The sequence below is a fragment of the Haliotis rubra genome, unplaced genomic scaffold (assembly GCF_003918875.1).
Source record: "Haliotis rubra isolate DU_JTF1 unplaced genomic scaffold, ASM391887v1 Scf1202, whole genome shotgun sequence".
NCBI classification, from domain to species: Eukaryota; Metazoa; Mollusca; class Gastropoda; order Lepetellida; family Haliotidae; genus Haliotis; species Haliotis rubra.
The window spans coordinates 100,857-125,841 of NW_025765118.1; the positions used below are offsets into that span (position 1 = coordinate 100,857).

The 24,985-nt window shown below is 38.5% G+C and overlaps 1 protein-coding gene across 1 annotated transcript; it reads left to right on the top strand.

Annotated features, from left to right (window-relative positions):
• The first annotated feature begins 920 nt into the window (after positions 1 to 920).
• Positions 921 to 7,664, top strand: LOC124264039 (arylsulfatase B-like). Its single transcript, XM_046698759.1, is given in 15 exon segments — positions 921 to 1,058; positions 1,207 to 1,318; positions 1,553 to 1,604; positions 1,885 to 1,988; positions 2,684 to 2,790; positions 2,901 to 2,965; positions 3,125 to 3,226; positions 3,620 to 3,683; positions 3,984 to 4,081; positions 5,775 to 5,855; positions 5,857 to 5,912; positions 6,358 to 6,410; positions 6,575 to 6,704; positions 6,869 to 7,011; positions 7,354 to 7,664. Coding segments are annotated over 15 exon segments (1,437 nt in total). The 5' UTR covers positions 921 to 961; the 3' UTR covers positions 7,527 to 7,664.
• The last annotated feature ends 17,321 nt before the right edge of the window (positions 7,665 to 24,985 follow it).

The window sequence follows — 24,985 nt, forward strand, 5'->3', positions numbered from 1 at the left end:
AGATTGGATTGAAAGCCAAACTTGGTTGTGTAGACATTTCCGTCTTCTAAACTGATGCAAAAATTCATGTACGAAAGTCTAATTGTGGAGGAGGTATACAAAATACAACATTCTCGAAACAGATTTCTGAGTTATGCGTTTCCTTTTTGAATACTACATATACACTGATTACGGTATTTGCTATGTCTGTTTGAAGACACTCATTAAATCTACACTTACATAGTAAGGAGATTTTACGTACTTTTAATTCAAAACCGTATAATTCTATCTGGAATTCATCCAAATGCGATTATCATTCTGAAATCAACTACGTGATACGTGTGGAAAGCTGTTTTAATTGTTCCTTGTGTTATTAACAAAACAAGCTAGCAATGTTTCTATTTAATAATTTCCAGATGAATGTGGCCACCATACGGAATGTGTTTTCTTTGTATTGGTAATTGAGGTAGCACTATTAACGTCACATACCCTATAAACTCATCCATAAAGCACTATAGTAAGATGAACTCAAGCCGGTTAGCAAGTGTGTCGGTAAACAAGACACACGTCGATATAGTTTAAGGATTCGGAGGGTAACGTGGCCAACATGACATTCTGAACTATGGACTGTATGTTGTGACCCTAAAGTAGGTCGTTATGACCCACCCTTGCGAAACGCTGCACATGTCTGCAATAAAATACTCAGCATACTTTCGTTATCTGACAGGAATGTATAGACGAGCCGTTGATAACATGCCATGGCTCATGGTTAATAAAACATGTTTTTTAAACTGTGAAAAACACTCGAACGCACTTTTGCTGAAATTTCAATAAATATGCTCAAACTCAAGCTTGATAACGTCACATACCAGAGGAGGTATGTGAAGGTTGAGATAAGTTTTGTCAGTCACGACATTGAAAGGTTCATATAGGCAGGGAGAATGAAGGCAACTGTCTTATATTTGAATTACAAGCAAACGCGATGGAGGTTCGACAGCTCCTTGCTCTGTTCCTGTGTGTCCTACCCTTGTCAGCATCGCAGCGTCCTAACATTGTGTTTATTGTGGCAGATGACTTAGGTGAGTGGACATAGGGAAGGCCTCTAGAAAACAATTCAGGTAAATACCTACTGAAACACAAAATGTCAAATGTCAAATTAAACGTCTTAAGCTAGCGGTGTATAGTCTACAAATCCGACCAGTAAGGGAAATCTTTGTGTTTATACAGGTTGGAATGACGTTGGTTTCCGCAATCCTGACATGAAGACGCCAAACATCGACAAACTGGCCACAGAAGGAATCATCTTCGAGAATGCATATGTTCAGCCTCTGTGTACCCCGTAAATCACTGTGATATTGTTAACTCGCATACATCACGCGGATCAAACGCACACACATTCATGTTATTTGTATGTTGCAATTAAACAATGTCCAACTTAAGTGATGAGTTTAGAGGAGATAAAATGTTGTAGAACCAAAACACACACAAAAAAAACAGCTCTAGTTGACAAATGAACCTGCCCAAGTGATTATATGACAGCATAACACACGTACCTACACACTCATTGTTTCAGATCCCGCACCGCCTTCATGAGTGGAATGTATCCTTTCCATGCAGGCACGCAGGTAATTATGTCTTTTAATTTAACATGATACAAGTCGAAAGTCTTGAGAAATATTCTGCTCCGTGAATGCTAACCTCGTCACTCACAACGTTTACGCACTTTCAATTCAGATGCATTGTCCTGATTTTCACCATAATGTTTGTTTAAACAGTTTGTTAAAGACTCTATAGTTGTGCAGCTCCTTCTTGTTTTCGTTAATAATTCACGTGGAGAATTAAACTAATTTTCATGTTGTCACCTGTGAACATTTCGTAAAAAGATATATAATTTTTTTTATTCAGCATGCGACAATTCTCCATGCTCAACCAGTGTGTGTGCCCCTCAACTATACATTCCTGCCCCAGGAACTAAAGAGACTCGGTTATGCTACACACATGATCGGAAAGTAGGTACTGCGTTGCACAGAAGGTAGAAACAACCATTGACACTCACTGGATCAAATGAAGACATATCTTATGACACAGTTAAATAAGGAAATCATTAGATGATAGCCAGAGTTCTATTCTCATGGAAAGAGTCATGTATGTATGATTACATATTGGTGGGAATATCGCTCCTGTGTATCACTGATCCGTATCTCATGTATCACTGACCAGTATCTCAAATAATATGAAAGTGAAGAAAAAACAACAACACGCTTTTGCAACGAATTATACCGAACTGACATAGCTCATAATTATTGTCACATTTAATGAAGTATATGTATTGAATGAATCGTGAAGTATTTTACATACTGTACACATATACAGAAACTTTGTCATCTTTGTAAATCAATTTCGATATTGATGAATTAGTGACTGTAAGTATTAGATCACTCACTCAAGCAGTCCACGGTTCCCCTCTTTGTCACATTGGTGTGACATAACATAAACAAGGTTTGGCCGGAAACGAATATGCTTTAATATATAAAACGTCTTCATCGATTTACGGCTCATCGTGCACTTTCAATGTGTGAAATTATACCCAAGGATGCACACGCAAGTTAAGGGTCATCATAGCTAGTCATGACAACATGCTTGAATTTGTGATACAGTTACTTTATGGCATTGTGAAGCATCGCCATCTTTACTGTCATTCCAGATGGCACCTGGGTTTCTGCAAGTGGGAGTGCACCCCAACGTACCGAGGCTTCGATACTTTCTTTGGGTATTATAATGGGGCTGAAGACTATTTCAATCACTCTGTCGGTACGTATTATTCTACTTGGGGTTTCATGATGTTGTTTTGTGAATTTACGCTGATTTTATTCTTTGTTGACAGATGCATTTTGATGAAAGCTATTTTCATTTTTTATTAGGCGGGTATCTTGACTACAGGGACAATGAGCTTCCCGCACGAAACTATTCTGGGGAATATTCTGCTGTACGTATGCAAAGACAATTTGTCGGTCAACTGTTGACTGTATTCAAACCAATTACGAACATCTTTCTTAAAATATACACTTTTTTGTAACAGATTTAAATCCTCAGTCGTTTACTAGTTTGGCTTTTGCATACATTCGTATTATCATTAAATTTGCAGTTCACGTTCGCCCAAAGAGCCGTTGACATCATCCATCGACATAATGTATCACAACCTCTGTTTATGTACCTCCCTTATCAGAATGTACATGGTCCTATTGAGGTAAGGAAAATCAGAGAAATGATCACAGATACAGGTTCGATTCCTTTCTTCTTGGTTAAATGAGCAGCGTGTCAGTGTGATTACCGTCGAAAGACGTTGTCGTTAAGATAGTCATATCTATAGTCGCAAAGGCATAAATCATTTCAGGGGCACGGATGACCCTGTCGTCTCTTGGCGTGTATGGTCGTGGGTTCAATTGGTAGATCGCCCCGACTATATTAACAGGATTCTTATCTCCTAAACCGTGCTTGCTAGTTTCATAAAAGCGATAAACTGGAACACTGTTCACAGGGGCGTTTGAATCAACCCACTTAAATACTTCGTTATTTGTTCACAATGTAATGAATATATTTCGTTTCTCAATAAATACACCTCAACTTTGTGACATTACAGGTGCCTAAGAAGTACGAGGATATGTATCCAAACGTCTATAACGACGGAAGAAGAAGGTACAATGGTATGTATCGTCACGTCACTTTTACCAATAAACAATTGGCCCATTCTCAGTCTCAATGCCCATTCCTTATTTTGTCTCTGACACAGCAAGTGAGCACAGATCTCTTGAGTATATTAATACTAAATTATTGTTTTTGTGAGTTTCTCACATTAGAGAGTTGTGTCCAGGTCATCCTGTGGGTTTCACCAGAGTATGAAATCTGCCCTATGTATCAATGTATCTGCGTGGCGAACAATAACGACTCATACTGTATCTGAGATACTGTTCAAATGACTTGTCAGTTTCTTTCTATGCCTACAGGAATGGTGTCTGCCCTGGATGAAGCGGTTGGAAATGTTACCAAAGCCCTGAAAGATCGGGGTTTGTTTGAAAATACCCTAATTCTGTTTACAACTGACGTAAGTAAATTTCAGCTCCAGGATTAACAGGGAGAAACACATTCTTTTTGACAAAAATACAAGATACAGCTTTGTGCCAATAATGAAGGCAGAAATGACTGCGGACAGTTTAAAGAAAACGATTCGTTATTTCGGCGCATTGTTGTACCGCGCTGTGTTACCTTTACCGATATTGATGTATATTTTTAGATAGTGGATCACGTGACCGTATCTTCCGGTTAGAATGTCGTCTGCTTGTTTACATTCACGGCGGTAAACAAGATGCCTCCAAAACGAAAAGAATTGGACATTGGCGTAAAAGAATCAATAGTAAAATTGTACGAGCACGGGAAGAAACCTGCAAATATTGCAGAATTACTAGATTTATCGTCATCAACTGTCTATCATGTGATTCATCGGTATAAATCGCGTGGTTCTGTGGAAAACAAGACAAGAACGGGAAGGAAGAAAATTTGACTCAGAGGGACTCGCGCTAAAATTTTCAGATTTTAAAAAATTCTCGTCGGCGATCTTTGAAGGATATTACCAACATATTTAATGAGGACAACAACAAGCATGTGTCATACAGAACTCTTCAAAGAAAATTGTATTCTGAAGGATTTCATAGACGTGTAATTCGAAAGAAAATCAGAATCAGGAAAGTGAACATTAAAAATAGATTAGCATGGTGCAGGGGAAAATTACATCGATCTGTGGACACATATTGGAACACAGTCATATTTAGTGATGAGTGTAAAGTGATTATTGATGGAAAGGAAAAAGTATTCATTTGGAGAAAAGTTGGTGAACAGTGGGCCCCCCAGTGTTTGGGTGTTCCCCAAACCCCTACCCTATCTTTGATGATTTGGGGTTGCATTACATACCATGGTGTGGGAACTGTAGTCGTTGTAGAAGGTAACAAACTGCTGAGAAATATGTTGAAATTATAGATAACAATATTTGGCCAGTTATTGCTCGTCATTTTCCTGATGACCAATACATATTTCAAGATGATAATGCCCCAGTCCATCGGGCTAGAACTGTTCAAGTTTACAAGACAGAAAATAATTTAAAAGGCATGTCATGGCCAGCCCAGAGTCCGGACTTGAACATAATTGAAAATGTGTGGCATAGGCTTAAGAGAGAATTGCAGTGTCGCACCTATCGCATACATTCAAAAGAGGACCTTGCAGCAGCAATTCATGAGGTGTGGACGTCTTTGCCGCTTGCATACATAAGAAACTTGTATTTAAGCATTCCAAAGAGGATACGTCAAGTTCTTGTGTCTAAGGGGTATATCACAAAATATTAGGTAGGTACATTCAAGTTTCTTTGAAATAGTGCAATTAAAATTGAGTTGTCAAATTGCGACAAGCACGCCGCCATCTCGTTTTTTGCCTTCATTTATGGCACAAAGCTGTTTTTACTAATGAGATTAGGTTCAGATTATAACAATGTGACTTAACGTCATTGTAGTGAGAAGCGAAAATTTATCTCTTATTATCTATTCATTGTTATCAAGCATGTACTTGCTACACAAAAAGAACATAAAAACATTAAAAATAGAATGGCATGAAGTATTCATTGAATCGCTCTGTGTGTCGTTAATGAAGTAAAGGAAGGTTTAAATGCAGTCTCTTTAGGTTGCTGTTTGTTTCATGAAACTGAGTATTAAGTCATTCTACCAAGAAATACAATTTTACTAAACATGCAGAATGGGGGCCTTATCGACCTGTATGGCAACAACTGGCCTCTGAGAGGAGGGAAGCGCACCATCTGGGAGGGGGGCACGAGGGGGGACATCCTTCATGTACGGTGCGGGGCTTCAGAAGATAAAGACTACCTATGATGGGTAACACCAAAGAAAGACCATTACACATGACTTAATAATCCTATTTTAGATACGTGTATAATTGATGATGATCCAAATTATATTATATGACCCTGATTGGGCCTAAATGGAAGTTTGACATACATTAGGTAAGTCAGTATACATATCGGAACTGTTGATCAGAACTGCAATTTGGTAAAAGATAGCATTTCGAAATAAATGCCATGTTTCCATAGCATGTCAATATTGCGTCACACTTGTTACTTCACCAGTATCTTTTATTTACATGCTATTATATTCAATTCAACGTCGATGTCATTTCTTATTGCACCCTTTACATTAGAAACACCCCTAATCGATTCCTTTGTACACAAACGATATCTGGTTCAAGTTCTGTGGGTTAATCATTCAATAACTTCAAGAATGTAGGTGTTTGTAAATAGGAATCGCTTCTACCTCTTCACAGAATGATCCACGCCGTTGACTGGAAACCCACCTTAGTGTCTGCTGCTGGGGGGAACTCCAGGTAGAGAGATGCGCCTTCATATTTCCGGGATTTATGCCATGAAAGCATATTTTATAGCTCAAAGAATCGTTGAGATGAGATTTGATGTTCCCTTGTTTTATGAAACGATGTTGCAAATAATCAACCTGGCTGCTATAAACCTTCATTTCTGTCCGTGGTACAGAGACAACCATTGATGGAATGAGTCACTGGGATTCTGTTCGATACGGCCTCCCTTCATCAAGGACAGAGTTCATCTACAACATTGACGACTTTGAAGTTCCTATTGAAGGACATGCTGGCATAAGGTAGTATGTCATGTTTAACTCATGTTTAAATTACTTGCATGATGTCTTACGGCGATGTGCAGACCTAATTAAGGAAGTATTTCGAAAGCTATATCATTAATATAGTCATTTGTCGTGAAAGAAAAGAAGTACCCGTTTAATGTGTCTACTTCCTTGTGTATCAGAGTAGGGGACTACAAGCTGATCCTCGGCTATCCAGGACGTTCTGACGGTTGGGCCAAACCAAAAAACACAACAAAAGCTGACGCAACTGAAAAGACAATTTATATCAAAGGAGATGCGCCGGTCCATCTCTTCAACATTAGAGGTAAGCAGTAATTAAGAGCATAGGAGTGGTAATATATTTCCTAAGTGTCCATCGTTTTGAGCAGTCGGTGTCTATAACTATGGTTATGGATGATCCATAGTGGTAAGCAAAGGATCTATTCATACTGTGGGGGTTTCAAGACCTGGCATGCTTTGGTTGTCATCATTCAATATCCTGACTATAGGTGCCATCCCCCATAACGCATGCTGTAACGCTGGATTCAAGCTGACAAAATATATACATACTACAACACGATTATATACATACAAAAAACACGATGACTGCTTATTGTTCATAAAGCTCTCTTCCATACTTTTAACCAATATTCTGATTCGTATCCAGAGGATCCAACTGAGCACAACGACCTCGCACAGCAGATGCCGGACATGGTGGCGAAGCTGCGTGCCCGGTTTGAAGAGTACAAGAAGACGATGGTGCCAGCCAATTACCCTAAACAGGATCATGCAGCGGACCCCAGAAAATACGGGAACGTTTGGACCCCAGGGTGGTGCTAATCAGATGCACTCAAGTGATGTTATGGATCATCCTAAAACGGTGTAAACTGTTTTTGTCGTATGTACATGATAAACTGTTATATTGTTACTCCATGAAAAAACAATTACGGTAAATGTATGATTAAACAATGATGCTTAGTGCTGGTGATCTATAGCCCGTTTTTTATATTGCACACTTGATATATATATATATACTAGGCACATAAAGAAACTGTGCATACAAAGATTTAAAATCTAAATTTATCAAACCTGTGTGGACACATAAGGATTTAAACTCAGAGATTAGTGACATGTATCCAACATGCATGCACGTGCCACGTTCCGTGACGTCAGTGGGTTCGTCCTTGAGACGTGCAATACGTTGTTGCACGTGCATTCCGGGAAAGAGAAACAGAGCAAATGAATGCCACACAATACTGTCACTTTGGAAAGCTCAACCCCTGCCCTTGCGATCGTTCAAAAAAATAAACGGCTATTGAAACGCATAGCATGCCAAGGCTCACGTCTGCACAGCGTCATTAGGCCATTGGGATGGTCGGTGGGGGAATGTCTTAACGACAAGTGGCTGCACATTTCAACTGCCACCGGAACACCATTTCTGCACTGGTGAGACGCTACCAGAACACAAATGACGTCATCGATCGGCCACGTTCTGGACGTCCACGTGTAACAACGCCAAGACAGGAGAGATGGATAAGGGTGACCCATCTTCGCCACAGGTTTCAGACTGCAGTGATGACTGCCCGAACCATCCCAGGACTTCGCCGTATCCACCCCAACACAGTTCGACAACGTTTACGTCATCACGGGATCAGACCACGACGTCCCGCCATACGGCCTATCCTGACACAACGTCATCTACAAGCTCGCCGAATGTGGTGCCGAAATCATGTCCGCAGACCCTTGTTTTGGTGGAGAAATGTTGTTTTTACATATGAGTCCAGGTTTAACATTTTCCATAGTGATGGATGTCAACGTGCCTCTAGACGCGTGGGAGAACGTTATGCACAGGACTGTGTCTTGGAGAGGAATCGCTTTGGTGGTGGTTCCGTTATGATTTGGGGTGGAATAACAGCATGCCAAAGAACTCCTTTGGTGATTGTCCAGGGCAACTTAACTGGTGTGGGCTACAGGGATCAGATTCTTCGACCTGTGGCAATTCCTTTTCTGCAACGTCATGGCCTTTGGTTAACATTCCAACAGGATAATGCTCGCCCTCATACGACAATGGTTGCTATGGATTTCTTGCAACACCGCAACGTTAACTTGCTGCCTTGGCCTGCAAATTCACCGGATCTCTCCCCGATAGAGCATGTTTGGGACGAGATGGATCGACGTCTACGCCGTCTTCCTAATCCGCCAGATAACGTCCTTGACCTTGCAACAGAACTTAAGAGAATCTAGCGTGACATCCCACAAGCCTTCCTTGCACGTTTGATAGGCTCTATGCGTCGTCGATGCACTGCTGTTCTCAATGCCGATGGTGGACATACCCGTTATTGAGCTTGTGACATGGTCGTTTGACCCCTGTCCCGCTTGTGGACTCGTGACGTCATTGTGATTGACTTTTCAATTGAAATTCTCCCAACTTGTCTCATGATCCCTCCATTAAAGTTTATATGTACCTTTGACATTGTTATCGTACTTATCAACTGGGATAATATTGTGTCAATGCACAGTTTCTTTCTGTGGCTAGTATATATATAATATACTAGGTTCAAATTTCTTTTCTGTGATATTCGAGTTGTTTTACTGTCCCTTGTCGACAGGTTTTTATAATTTAACCGATTTTACCATGAATTTATAAGCTGTCCTAGTCACGACATGGCTGAAATATTGCCGATGTGAATTAAAGTCTCACCCAACCACTCAGTGACTATCCTCTTATATTCAGAAATATTCCAGGTATATTTTGTCCGCCAAATACCAACTGGTAACATTCAGTACATGTTGACATTAGGACGAAGGCCTGTATCTCATATGTATTCCGTAGCGTGTTACGTGTCGACCGCCACATTAACACAATAACTGCAGCCAGAAATCTACATACAGACGAATTCAAAGTGTGAAACCAACAGCTTGTTTGCAGCTGTACCTTTCACACCACACCATGAGATAGTACTGCATTCCTGCTCAATCTTAACTGAAACAATGTAATGCAATTACACCACTGTTTAACGATATATTACTCTGCTATACCATATTCTCCACATTTTGAGAATAACTTTATTTACAATTTTTACAGAACTGCAAATCAAGTTTGCAGTCAAAACCGAACACTTTCAGCCAACTCGTCACCATGCGTCAGGAATAATGTTGACTTTGTCGTTAATATGTCTGATGTGTAAATAGAATTTCCTGAAAAAAAAACTACCCCCAGGCCACTAGCCGTTCGGTCTCTTTAATTACGACAAGAAGAGAAAACAATGGATTGTGATCTGTCTACACTTGTGTTGGGCACAAAGTTGTATTCATATACACTACGAATTGATGCAAAGCTAACAACAGAGCGAGAGTTTGTTTGATAATTGCAACTTACACATTTTATTAGTTTGACCAGATGTACAGCAGTAACATCCCAGAAATGACATACATTCCTTTTTCTTACTTGGAATATTGAAATATTCTTCACGTGTGCGTCAACGGGACTGAATTTGGTCTATGACATGATCTAAAATTGCAATTTGATTACATATACAGTCAACTTGACTGCCAGAGTCAGACATTGGAGATCAGTCCATGGAATGATTGATGACAAGATATAATTTGTAAAACTCTCAAGATTGTCTGTACTGTCATCGATTAGACCCCGACACAACTTTGTACAGGTAAAGTCCATTTGGGTTACACAAACCGAGACCACCTTGCCATATTCAGTCAATGGAATCTGTCAATATCCCAATCAATAGGTCAAATGTGCACACGTAATTGACTTCTTGATACAGCCATCAGTTCTTGGTATTTCGTATCAGGCATGGCAACGGCATTCATCAATTTCCCGCCATTACAAGATTCTGTAATTCATTTCGCCATTCAATAGATCAAACTTACTCACGTAATTAAGTTGACAAATTCTGCAGATGCTGTCATCAGTTCTTGGCATTCGGTACACGACTTGGCAACGGCAGTCACCAGTTTCACGTCATTACAGATATTTTGTAACTACCACCAGGCTTGGACAAAGAATACAAGGTGCACTTCAGTCAGTAATGGCATTGTCCAAAATATATTGAATGTTATTCTCAGGGCACAGCACAGAAAGAAGACATGAATATGAGACATAAGTTTCTTTTTTACGGCTTTAGTAATTTCAGTGCTTAGTCTTGATAATAGGAATAGGAATCTTTACTAAGAAAAGTGTCATCAGATGACAAATCCCTCCCGGCCCCCACAAATTTGAAAGAAGAAATCATCTGACAGGTCTAGAAGTACAACTTGATGAGAGAATTTCGGTCTGTCCGTATACAAGAGCAGTTATTGAACTGTCAACAAAATAACATGGAATTGGGATTCGTTTCTTGTGCTTCTGTGTCAGGTACACACCAATATCAAAGTCAAAGAACAAAATACAAATTTGAAAAAATCCCTAACAGCAAAGGCAGCAGTTGATAACCTGTTGTTTGTTTGAGCAAGGTTTTATGAAAGAATACCTAGTACAATATCGAGATATAGTCCTGACAAACACAACACTATGAACAGAGTCAACATCAAACTTGCTGCCATGGAAACGGACAAAACATACATTCCAAACAACTCAAGTTACACCACAAGGCAGCATTTGACAACCTGGTCTTTGGGTGCGCACAGTTTCAGGAAATAATACCTATTGGTTTTGGACACACACGACTATGGACAGTGTCAAAGACAAACTTGTTGCCATGGAAACCACTTCAGTCCTTTGTTTATACATGTTCGCGGTTTGCATGAAAAGGGTCTCTTGGTTTTTGAGTTGTGCGATTTAAACGAAATCCATCCCCTTCCCTTTTGAGATTAAGTCCAAATTGTTTCATGGAAACCGAGAAAAACATAATCTTTAAATAGCAAACGGAATCACTTTTATCTGCTGTCTCCACAAACAAACATCACAACTGATCTGCATAGTCTCCTAATTAGCTGAACCACAAGGCCGTGACTTCCTACCAACAAAAGCATTTCGGCAAGAAGGACTGTTTTTAAGAGCGTGTTTTGTACACTCAAATGATATGCCCTGGCTCACGGCAAATGCTACAAGTAGCTCAGAATCTTAAAGAGGGGATTGTTTGAAAACAACTGGTGAAGGGAAGGTCGTTTTCTCAATTTATCGACCGAAATACTGAGAATATATATACTGTATACACTTATAACAAAATTAATGAGTAAACTATTATTTATTATTACATACATTCTGGACGATGCGAATTCATGGGGTTTTCCGCTGATTATTCTGTTGAAAAAAACTGAATTCTATTATCAGTGACGAATCATTAAACCATGGAACGGTAAATTCTGTATACTGAGCTGTTTCATATCACGTACGAATGGCGGTCGTATTGGTTATGTTAGCAGCTGGCCTTAGAGCGTAGGGAAGCACACAATCTAGGGGCTGGGGATGAGGCACGAGCGGGACATACTTCAGTTATGGCACTGGACTGAAGGAAGGCAAGACAACCTACAATGGCTTCGTAGACGCCTTGAATGTCTTGATGGACATTGCATGGTCAAACATAGTTCTAAATTGAATAAATAGAAGTAGTGCGTAAATGGTAACAAGAACTGAAGTTTCACGCACGCATGCACGGACGCAGATAAAACACCTCAGTGCCAACCCTTCTCCATCAACAGCCTATCAACGGGACAGGGAAGGACATTTACCATACAATGGTTAGCGTTCTCGGCAGGATAAAGCCAACGGATATTTTCGTTGGGATTATATACGGATATCGATGCAAATTAGAGAGGTTATATGCAAATTTTAGGGACTACTTTCACAGTATAAACAAACATGGCGTCACGCTCCTCAATCGTGTCCGGATTGACGGCCGTGGTTACGGTACTGTCAGTGCCTTGATCCAAGGAAATTCATGTCTGGAAATGATAGATGGAGTGGATTACGCAGCGAAGATAGAAATTCATAGGCATACGAAGATACCAACACCAGTTCCCCGACCGACTGCCAGTGTTAGCGAGCAAACGGCACAAGAATCCAGGTTTCGCAAATGTCACCTGAACATTAAAGTGTATTTGTTGTTCGGAAGGTTATTTCAAGGTTTCTGAAGGTCCACACAGGTTTGTTGTTATATTTCAAACGTAAGCTAAGATTTATTGACAACAATACGTGCTGTAACTTAAAAACGTACTGGGAACTAGATCACTTGACGCTATCAATTGAGTGATCAGTAGGAAATTGTGTCACCGAACTTGTGACGTAACGTATTACTACGCACATTTGTGACGTCATAGGTAGTTGTTCACATTCCACGAAGTTTGGCTTCATGATTTGTGGCATTTGAAATCGCATTTTTTAACATTTTAAAGTAAGAATGAGATTGTATGGTAAATAGTTTATCACACTCGTGTGTTTTGGGATGGTTAATATCCTGCATTATGAATAAACACTGTGTATTTAGCTCGCCAAGGCTCTCTAAATACAATGTTTCTTCCTAATTCAGAATATTAACCACCGCAAAACACACGAGTGTGATAACCTATATTCTACTATGGCTACGTGAAATGCTCGAATTTGATTGGTCAAGCCATAAAATCAGACGGTATCAATTTGGATTGAAAATGCGTCGAATTTCACGGCGATTCACTGCGCACGTATACAACACTGCCGCACTACTTCAGCTTGGCCACCAACATGTCTTATATCAACACAACAGACGTGATGGAAATGCTGATGAAACATTTATTAAAACTCGAAAATTACAATTATACGATTTCTCCTCCACAATTATTAGGGAACCTCACTATCATAATTATTCCTTCTATTATAAAAATATTCAAACTCAATTACAGTACACAGGCCCAAATAGAAACAAACCATATCCAACATATAAATCAGAAACCTTGTAAAAATACATCCCTATCTATCCCTATTTGTGCGGCAAAACGTTCGTAAACATTTACCTACCTGGTAAATGGTATATTTGTTTCCGTTTAGAATGAGAAATTCGCAAGATAACGGTCAGGGGAACACACAATTTAGGCCACTCTGTGACTCATACTCCGTCTGACATCATGTCCCGTTGCATCGTTCAAAATGTCAAAAATTGAACCACGAGAATTCCGCGCTCTACCACCTTCCCCGCAAGGTTGTCACTGCTATGTTCATACACTTGAAAAGCTAGGCCACAACCCAGTCCAATGAATTCCAAGTGAGTCTCTTGTACACAAAGCAGCACTGTCACTCTTTCGTCGCATGCCGGGGTGGAGGCACGTACGTGAAATCATGATCGACAGTCGCCGGTCATAAAATCAACAGTCTTTGATGAGTTACAGGTCATAGGTCGATCAGAAAAGGATGTATTATTCGATTCTGCAGGGTTCAGGTTCGACAGTCAGTCAAGTATTTTCCACTGTCACTTCGAATTACAACCTTTCGCAAAATGTAAACACTGGCTCGTCCGCCATTTCAAACTGTTGCGTAACTGTCTTCTTCCAAGAAACTAAGTAGGTCAGACGATTCCATTATAGTGTGGCCAGGGGGGTACAGTAACGCGGCACATAAAACAATAGGATGGTTTCGGTCTTGTGGAGTTATGATTATAAAAAACCAAGCTCTTAGGTGTTACATTATTGCATTGAATAAATACTAGTTTGTTGTCTTTGGACAGAATATTTTTTATGTTGCAATGTTAACAAAAATACGAACGGCACCTACCACTCCCTTCACGGACGAGTTCAAATCGCCTCTCGCACCATGCCGGATTATGCAGTGTCTTCCGCAGGACGAGGAAGTTCGATGTTAAATCGGTTATGGTAGAATGGAGATGAACATACTGTGTTTGGAAATTAGATGAATGCTAGACCGAATTGATAGTCTCTTAATTTCATTTGAAGCCGAACGCGTAGCGTGAGGTTTCAAATGATTAATTTAGAGACTATCATCTAATTTAGAGACTTTCATCTAATTTCCAAACACAGTACGCTTATGACACTGCCGTACATTTTAAAGGCAATAGTCTAGTGAATCGCTACAACATACGTGGTGGCTGGTGAAACAAAGTACACCTACATATTTACGGAAATAATGTTGCACATTAAGTTATAAGCAGACTTCGCCTTGGTCGATATTGATAAACATTGATAAGGAAACATATTATTTTACAAAACGTCAGTGTCAACCCTTCTCCATCAACTGAGGATCCTACTGACCATAACGACCTGGCAGCACAGATGCCGGACATTGTTCACAAAATTAAAGCCCGGTTTGCCGGAAGACTAAGACCACCGGAAGCAGATGGTATCCGCCCTGTTACGACGTAAATTGTAATAAAAACGCAAATTGTAATACTGGCAGCAAATTGTAATAAACTTGACGTAAATTGTAATAAAAACGTAAATTGTAATAAAAACTGACGTAAATTGTAATACGCAAATTGTAATAAAAATTGACGTAAATTGTAATAATTTTTGTTGCGGTAAAATGTAATAAATATTTACGTAAATTGTAATAACAGTTTTAATCACTCGTAAATACGCGGGTGTTTGTTTTTCGTTGCATTTTATACATGCAATAAGCTTGTTAGGGCGATAACTCAAGAAAGAAATGATGAATTTTGTTCAAATTTGGTACCAAGGTATATTGGCGAGATTCAACGACACAAGTGAAATGGAGTGACCTTGAGATAATTTTCAAGGTCACAACAAAAATCTGAGGGTTTTGCCAATATAAAGATTGTTAGCGCGATAACCCAAGAAAAAAATTGACAAATCTTAGCTATGAAATACACAATGCCATTTTAGAAAGTGGTCAAATGTAACATATGTTAAATCTTAGCTAAATGACGAAAATGATATTCGTCCTGATATATAATCGATATAAACTGTCCTGTGTATCATGTGTTTTCGCAAATATCTTTTGAGGTTTTGATATGTATAAATATAAAGTCGGGTGGGGTGGGGGTGGGTTTCTAACGGGTATATCAAATCAAATCAAATCAAATTCGACATTTGCATAGCGCTACATATACAGAGTCCTGCTCATGTGCGCTTAGTCGAATGCTCGTTTGAAGAGGATAGTTTTGAGACAAGATCGGAAACTGTTGATATTTTCCGATTTTCTGACATTTCAGGTAATCAATTCCAGAGTACAGCACCCGGTCTGCTAAATAATCTGTCTCCGTATGTTGTGGTTGGGACAAATGGAATAGCCTAGCTGACTAGCAATACAATGCATCACAAATTAAACTTCAGGAAACAAAATATGCAAGAAACATTTTTGTAGGTTTGAGATTGGTAGAGGTCGGCTAGAATCAAACTTAGATATTAAACTGCACAAAAAGGCAATTTGAAACTACAATCGCTTGTTCAAATGACTCCCCCTTCGGTTTACTGAAAGAACTCGAGAAAGAAATGATGGATTTTGTTCAAATTTGGTACCAAGGTTTATTGACGAGATTTACCGACACCACTTGAATTTAGTGACCTTGAGGTCATTGTAAAGGTCACAGCGAAGGTGTAACAGTTTTGCACATGCCAAGCATGGTAGCCACGAACTGAGGACAGAATTAATAGATTTTGATCCAATTTTATATCAAGCTGTATTGGCGGGAATCCCCCAACACCAATTGAAACAAAATATGCAAAAAACATGTTGTATGTTGGTAAAAGTCAAACTTAGATATTAAACTGCACAAAAGAGCAATTTGAAACTATAATCGCTTGTTCATGTTTACTGAAAGGGCTTGTTTTGAAGATACTACCCACCCCCTTTCAGTTGACGTCATCATAAGGATATAACTCATTCTAAAGTTTTCACTTATTCATACATGGTGTCAAGGGTTCAAACTAAATACTGAATTGTCACACAAGTGTCAGCTCTCAATATGTTGTATATCTTTGAAAATTTAAAATGAGGGTGTCCTAAAAAAACCAGTCCCCGTCTAAATGTAAATCAATCAATCCAAATCTTTGAATGTTGATGATCACGAGAAGTCATCCAATACTATGCTGAACATATTTTATATGATATTATCTGAGGGTATACCATTATCCAAGAGATAGCGCAATACTTCAGTTGTAAAGCGTCTGCCTATCACGCTGAAGGCCCGGTTTCGAGGATGCACCGAGGTTCGGTTCCCGAGATGGGCACATTTGCGTAGTATCCTTGGACAAGATACTTAGATCTACACTGTCTCAGTTCACCCAACTGTAAAATGGGTACCCTTGAGTATGTGCTGGCAATGTGAGTGTTTAGTTCATTGCGCCTAACAGGCAGCATGGCTGTACAGTCCCCAGGGGAGTTGAAAAAGTATCGGAAACTACGATAGTGTCCTATGTTCGGGGAAAGTAATGTACGTAGCGCTGTGAGCAGGCAATGTGCCTGCTCTGTGAGCACTATATAAGCGGACTATTACTATTACTAGTTACCAAATGGGAGATCGTTTTCCATTTTCTGCAAATTTGCAAGAAACATAATACCCCAATGTTGTGATGACTAATATCTCGTTAACCACATTACCCACATGGAAGTTTGGATATGACTTTGCTAATGATTCCTTCAAAATAAAATAGAAGCTTTTTTTCAAACATTGGACATCGAGAATATAGTTAGTTTGACTACTTTTTCAACGCCCCTCGTAACATACTTAAAGGAAAAGAGAACGTCTAAGGAAAAAAGCATTTCGATCTCTGAATACTTCTGAGCTATTTAAATACAAAAAGCAAAGGAATAAAGTAAATAATCTAAAAAGAATAGCCAAGGGAAACTTTTAATCACCTCAGTCTACTCAATCAGGTGGTTACTACTTCATCGGGACCCACTCCCCTTCTTGTCACTGATGATTCTGGGATACCTTCAGTTTTTTACAGATTTAGATAAAGCTCAAACATTAAATGAATATTTTGTATCAGTTTCAAATGTTACTGATAGCGGCGAGACTTTGCCACCTGTTAGCCATCGCTGTGGTAACAGTATAACAAATGTCATTGTATCCGAAAAGGAGGTATCTGATAAGACCTTACCAGCAGACAAATCTAGTGGACCTAATGGCATTAACTTGAGAGTTATAAAACGAATTTGTACATCTATAGCTGAACCTCTTTGTTTGTTGTATAATATATCACTGAGTGACTGTATTTCCTACATTGTGGAAAACGGGTAATGTTACTCCTATTTTGAAAGAAGTAGATACATCCCTCCCAACTAAGTACAGACCTATTAGTTTATTACCTGTCCTCTGGAAAATCCTTGAAAGAATAATGGTAAAGCATGTGCACGACCATTCCCATGAACATAACATTTTAAGTAAATTCCAGTCAGGTTTTACTGCTAGTCATTCTACTACATCTCATCATAGACATTTATCATAATATATGCTCAGTCCTAGATTATCACCACCTTTACTGTATGCTGTTTTGTGATATTTCAAAAGCTTTTTACAGGGCATGGCATAAAGGTTTATTGCACAAATTAGAAAATGATGGTGTTCGTGGAAACGTACTTAGTTGATTCACTAACTATCTATCTGGGCCCGGTTGTTCAATACTCGGTTATCTTAAACGCCGGTTAACTCCTAACGGCCGGTTAAATCCTTAACCGGCCGTTACGTAACCGAACGTTAAATATGCGTTGTTCAAAACATGGTTAGTCATGCCGTTTGCTAACGTCGCCGTCAAAGTTTAACAGTGTGGTTAACGTCACTGGTTAGCTTCAATATATCCCATAGTTCCGTTTTCTGTTTACTTCCGGTTTACCAAAAATGGAAACGCAAACTGTCGCCTGCACCCCAAGAAAAAAGAGAAGTCGAAATTTCTCTGCTGACGAAGAGAATGTAATCCAGTCAATCGTTGAGGCCAACTCTATAGTTTATCATAGGCATGCGATTGTCGTAGCGTTACGAACGTTTTGTATTGGAACGCAAGGTTCCAGCCGTTTGCATAATTTATATTTCAAGGACATATGATCCCAGCTCTGTGTGGGACTTACTTCAATTCCAGCAACAGAAAAGAAATTTTAAAACTATAGCACAGCTATAGTCCGTGGATAGAAAATGTATAAATATTACACACAGAGTTACGCTTAGACGGCTACAGTCTTAATGAATCTTTGAATTCCCACAAGACCTATCGCTCACTTTTCACTCCTTAAATTGTCATGACTGTATGGCCAAGTCGTGAAGATGCTATCAATATCATTTATTAATTATTTGCCAAGTTTGTCAAAACTTGTAATGTATGAACACACATTGCCAAATCTTTTAACGTTAAACAATATAGCTGTTGTGTAATAAATACCATAGCTTTTATCTGAAATATGCATTCAATACCAATAGAAACTTAATATGTTACTAGCACCACGTGCAAGTAACCAAACTGTAATCGTACTATAGGCCCCAGGGCCAACACTGCTGAATAAAATCGATCTATTATCCCACCTTACTTTTGACAGGAATCTCATGAATAATACTGTGCAATATCGTCATTATCTGAACGCCTTCACAGACGCATGTTCCGGAATATATTATATTTCATAAGTGCATTATAGAACGCTGTAGTAGATAAACATAATTTCCTCGATACTCATTAATCAGGCGAACCTCCATTTAATGCATAGATAGTTCTTTTCAATGTCTTCAAGGACGGAAAACATGTATTATATTTCATAAGTGTATTATAGAACGCTACAACGATTCGGCAGAGAAATACTATTGTGCCATAGTATTCCTTATATGAACCTATCAGTGTATAACATTAGCATTCAGATATTGTTATAAAATAAGTTAAAAATTCCAAATATTATCGTGTAATATGACAAGAGATAGTGTTGTGTTCGCTGTGACAAGAAGGTTTCGATATTCAAATATAACATTTAATCAAAGTGACTACGAAGTAGGCCTGCATATCACTCACAACAGAAATATATACATAATAATGTTATGTTTATTTTCCTACACATCAGTTGCGAGAGCAATGTTTATGCTAACTAAGTTTTCATCAATTAATACAGCATTTTTAAAAGATGATTTGCTTCAATTAAAACATTCGAAGAATGAAAAAGAAATTAGGCCTATTGCTGAAATGATTAGTAAAAATATAATTAAAATCCATCTATGGGAAGGGATGCCAGACGGACATATCAAAACAAAATCGGAAAATTACTTGGAGTATAGACTTTCAAAAATAGCCTATTAATTAGCAATGATATCAGTTTTAATAATAAAATCACTAATAATTCTGAAACGTTGCCGATAAGCCTGGAATCATGTTCAGATGTTTTCATAAATACACTCACACGAACGCCCTAGTGCACTTTGCGCCCTATTGGATAGTGTTTACAAAATCACGTTTCGCGAAGGCCGGTATTGAAACGCCAATTACATCACTTGTATTTCATATTCAGCGGCGACAAATGAATCACTGCATTCTAAGGCTGGGACGGGTACTCGGGTACTCGAATCCTGGTCGGGTACAGCTGGAATCGAGTCCTATTTCTAGGAATCGATTATCCGGAAAGGGAAAGAGCTCTGTAATGACAAGGGCAGACAATAGCTTGTCTTTTTCATTTTTGACGTAACACGGATTTACATCATTGAGTGAGTGAGTGAGTGAGTGAGTTTAGTTTTACGCCGCACTCAGCAATATTCCAGCTATATGGCGGCGGTCTGTAAATAATCGAGTCTGAACCAGACAATCCAGTGATCAACAACATGAGCATCGATGTGCGCAATTGGGAACCGATGTCAACCAAGTCAGCGAGTCTGACCACCCGATCCCGTTAGTCGCCTCTTACGACAAGCATGGGTTACTGAAGATCCATATTCTAACCCGGAAATTCACGTGTTTTACATCATTGGTATTGTCCGATTAATGCATAGTTTTAATGACTGTAATTTATCTGTGCATGAGCAGTGAGTAGTTAAGTTACAGTAGCAGCAGGAACCAAACGTTCGTTGTTATAACGAAGAATGTAAGTAATGGTGTTACTCTCTATATTGGTTAAACAGACGTAAATTAAATAGCAGTCAGTTTTAATGTCTTATTACCAACTGTTCAAGTTTTCTACAATAATCTCTGTCAAATCGTGATTGAATATTCATAAAGTTGACCCGAATGTATTTCTTACATTTTCGAGTACTCGATTCCGATTCGGGTACGTACATGCGGGTACCCGATTCCATTGTTACCTACTCGTCCCAAGCCTTACTGAATTCCTCATACATTTTAGAATCTAATTACAGCTGGTCTTTGTCACCAATACCAATAGATAAAGTGAAACGAAAGATATTTTGGGTGGAAACCACTGCTGTGCTCAAAAGACAACACCTGTTTAAAATGTAAACAAAGAAGATTTCAGACTTTACACTGTGTAGCATTTTCTCAAATTTTCAGACACCCATTTGCATGGAAAGAGCATAGTAGCAGGAAATAGGAAATTAAAAATAGATACAATACAGGAATGTGATGTGTTTACACGAAACTGTCAAGTTTCTGTGCTGCGTGACGCCATGACTGACGCAAAATCACGCAGAACGACAACGGTAATAATCGGCATTTCTGGCTTCTTCTCTTTCTTAAAATGTGAGTTTATTTGGCAATTTCTCTGAGGTGAAGGTCGGTAGAATAAGAGTATACACAATCACCATATCCCGCCGATTACACTTTCAGTACCATAATGTAATCATTCGGATATTTTTTCATGAAACTAATATAATTATCTACATTTAGCCTTGTTCAATATCATAGCATACGTGGGTATAGGGTGTACGTGTTACATTCTTTGAAAGTGTTTGTTTGAATAATATTTACAGAAGAAATTCACACATTTAGTGTAATAAAGCATATATAAACCTTTCCACAAGTGTTAAAAGATGAAACGTAGGCATCATGTTCTTGTACAACATGTATGTTAGTTCCTATGATGTGCATAGATACAGTTTCGTATGTAACTCTTCGTCAGAATAATTCGAGAATATCGAAGTCCAGTAAACGATACACCCTATCCTTTCTTTGCTGAACTGGCATCATGAAAGCAATGATAGCCATGAAAGCCATTTGCGAGTTAAGCACACTGTTAAAAAGTTAGCGGTCCTTAGGTGTGTTAACTTAACGTCACGTTAACAGCCTGTTAAAAGTTAACAGAGTTTTGAACAACAAGATGACCCTCTGTTATTAGGTAACAGTCGGTTAAATGTACTTAATGGCTAGTTAAAAAATACCCGAGTTTTGAACAACCGGGCCCTGATAGACGACAGTGTGTCTCTGTTAATGGAACATTATGTAAAACTAAATGTTACTGCAGGGGATCCTCAAGGATCTGCCCTTGGTTAATTTGTGTTCCTTGTATATATCAATGATTTACCTGGAAATTTACAAAATATCACAATAATGTTGGCCGATGACACATCAATCGGTGTTGCGGGAAAATATGTAAAATCCATAGAAGCAACTCTCAACTATGATTTAGCCCAATTGAATAAATGGGCAGAAAAGAGGTGTGGTGGTTCTAACGGTTATATCTCAAATACATGTAGAGGCGGGAGGCCTAACGGGTATGAACGACAATAAAAACTGTCATGCATTTATGACCCACATTTTCGAACCTTTTATCAGTCTCTAAAAGGGAGATGGCAATAGATTTTAATGACCTTCGTCCTTCAAGCCTGAAAACCTTTTAATATGGTTGATTAATCCTTTGTCATTTATAAAAAAAGTAGTGAGGTTGTGCTTTATTGTAATAGATATCTAAAATATATGGACACTATTGGGACGTTGGTTACTGTCATCAGACATTATTTGACGACATTTCTCATGGTTTGAATATAGCCGACTTTATAGAAGATAAATATCAGTTTACAACACAACTGCCTAAATCTTGGTATTTTCGGAACCAGAGAAGGGATATGCCGATATTTAGGTCGTTAACCTAGCATATTATGGTCACGAATGTAATTTTCTATTCATTACCGAAGTCTTTAATTGCGGAAATTACGCGATAATCTACTTTCCAACAAAGGCAGGCTCACCGTCATCGTTGTATTTAGAAGGCGGCTTCTTAGAAGCAACGTGACGTCATAACATTGTTCATGATGTCATGTCACAATGACAAAGTGATATTTTACCCGGTGCATATCGCATGAAAACAAATTATCCCCGATATGTTTGCCCTCGTAGCTATAGGTTATAAGCATTACTATGATCATTCTTTGAGGTTAATGCCACCCGTTGAATTCTTTGTTGTATTTTGAGCGGTGAAACTAAATAAATGATTTCTTTAGTCTACCCATAACAATTAAGGTGTCAACTTCCACTGTATACCTTACAGAAAGAAGTTTTGACTTTACTTTGATAACGAGTACATCTGATCAATTCCTTGAAGCAAATGATGCAATTCAATATCATTTCTACATTTTATTTTAAATGCATCAATCAAATACAACAAATGAGTAGACAGATTGACTGCTATGTGGCAAGGAATAACCAGCGATTTATGATATCCTTAGCAAATGTAACTTAAAATTCCCTCTCATAAAAATACAATCATATGTAGTAATGTGATGAAGAAAATAATACGAACCAGGTTAAACTATGACAACGCAATATATGAATGTATGATGGAAACATAAATCATAAGAAATCACACATGATTAAAACATTAAATTAACTTCAAATATTTCAACATTGAAAATAATTCGAAAATGAAGAAAAAGAAACGTACATTTCAAAGCGTAAACAAACAATATTGTGTTATTTTTGGATATGCTATGACGAACTTCAAAATGTAATAGAAATAACATTAAATTATTGAAAGCTATTGATCGTAAAATATGTCCTTGCGTCAACATCGAAAATAACTCCATAATGAAAAACAATTAACTTTAATTTTCGAAACATACACAAATAATCTCTGGCTTTTTTAAGACGTGTCACGAATAATTTCACAGCTGATAGAATTAACATGAAATTATAGAAACCATATGCTAACACAAATTTGAAAATTAGTAATGGCAAAGCGTTTGTTACAAACATTGCTGTCTCGATACATGTCGATATCTGAATGTCGCAATTATCCTCTGTCTGACCCTGAAAATTATGTAAACGTTACCGAAGCTGTCATCTGATGCCTTGGTACAAAATGCGAACTAATTCCATCCATTAGGTTTGGAGATATAGCAAGAATACTCGCTGTGACCTTGAAAATAATCCGAAGGTCCCTGAATTCGACTGGCGTTAGACTAGTCGCACTAAAACGTTAGACATGTGCAAAACACTTTTCACTGTGAACTTAAAATGAGCACAAGTTTCCCAATCAATTGGTGTTGGGGGAATCCCGCTAATACACCTTGATATAAAATTGGATCAAAATCTATAATACTTTCTTGAGTTCGCGGCTACAAAGCTTGGCATGTGCAAAACTGTTACACCTTCGCTGTGACCTTTAAAATGACCTCAAGGTCACTAAATTCAAGTGGTGTCGGTAAATCTCCAATCTCCAGTCAATAAACCTTGGTACCAAATTTGAACAAAATCCATCATTTCTTTCTCGAGTTCTTTCAGTAAACAGAATGGGGAGTCATTTGAACAAGCGATTGTAGTTTTGAAATTGCTTTTTTGTGCAGTTTAATATCTAAGTTTGATTCTAGCCGACTTCTACCAATCTCAAACATAGCATATTTTGTTTCCTGAAGTTTGTGATGCATTTTATTGCAGATTTTACGTTTTTTGGGAGTACCAAGCCAAGATACAAAGTCTCACAAAATGGGGATCGTGAGGCTGCAACATAGCAAAACCGATTTGCGTGAGGCTTACAGATAATATGCAGAAAAATAAAACATAAAAACAGCTGCATTTGTATCATATTCTAGGTGAGGCTGACTACTATTTGAACGTCCCTCGTAGTTATACCCGTTAGAACACCCACCCACCTCTCCGACTCTACATGCATGCAAGTGTGTTAGATATACCTGTTAGAAACCCACCCCCACCCCACCCCCACTTTATATGTATACATATCAAAACCTCAAAATATATTTGCGAAAAGACATGATACAGAGGACAGTTTATATCGATTATATATCAGGACGAATATCATTTTCGTCATTTAGCTAAGATTTGTCAATTCATTCTTGGGTTATCGCGCTAACAATCTTTATATTGGCAAAACCCTCAGATTTTTGCTGTGACCTTGAAAATTATCTCAAGGTCACTCCATTTCACTTGTGTCGTTGAATCTCGCCAATATACCTTGGTACCAAATTTGAACAAAATCCATCATTTCTTTCTTGAGTTATCGCCCTAACAAGCTTATTTCATGTATA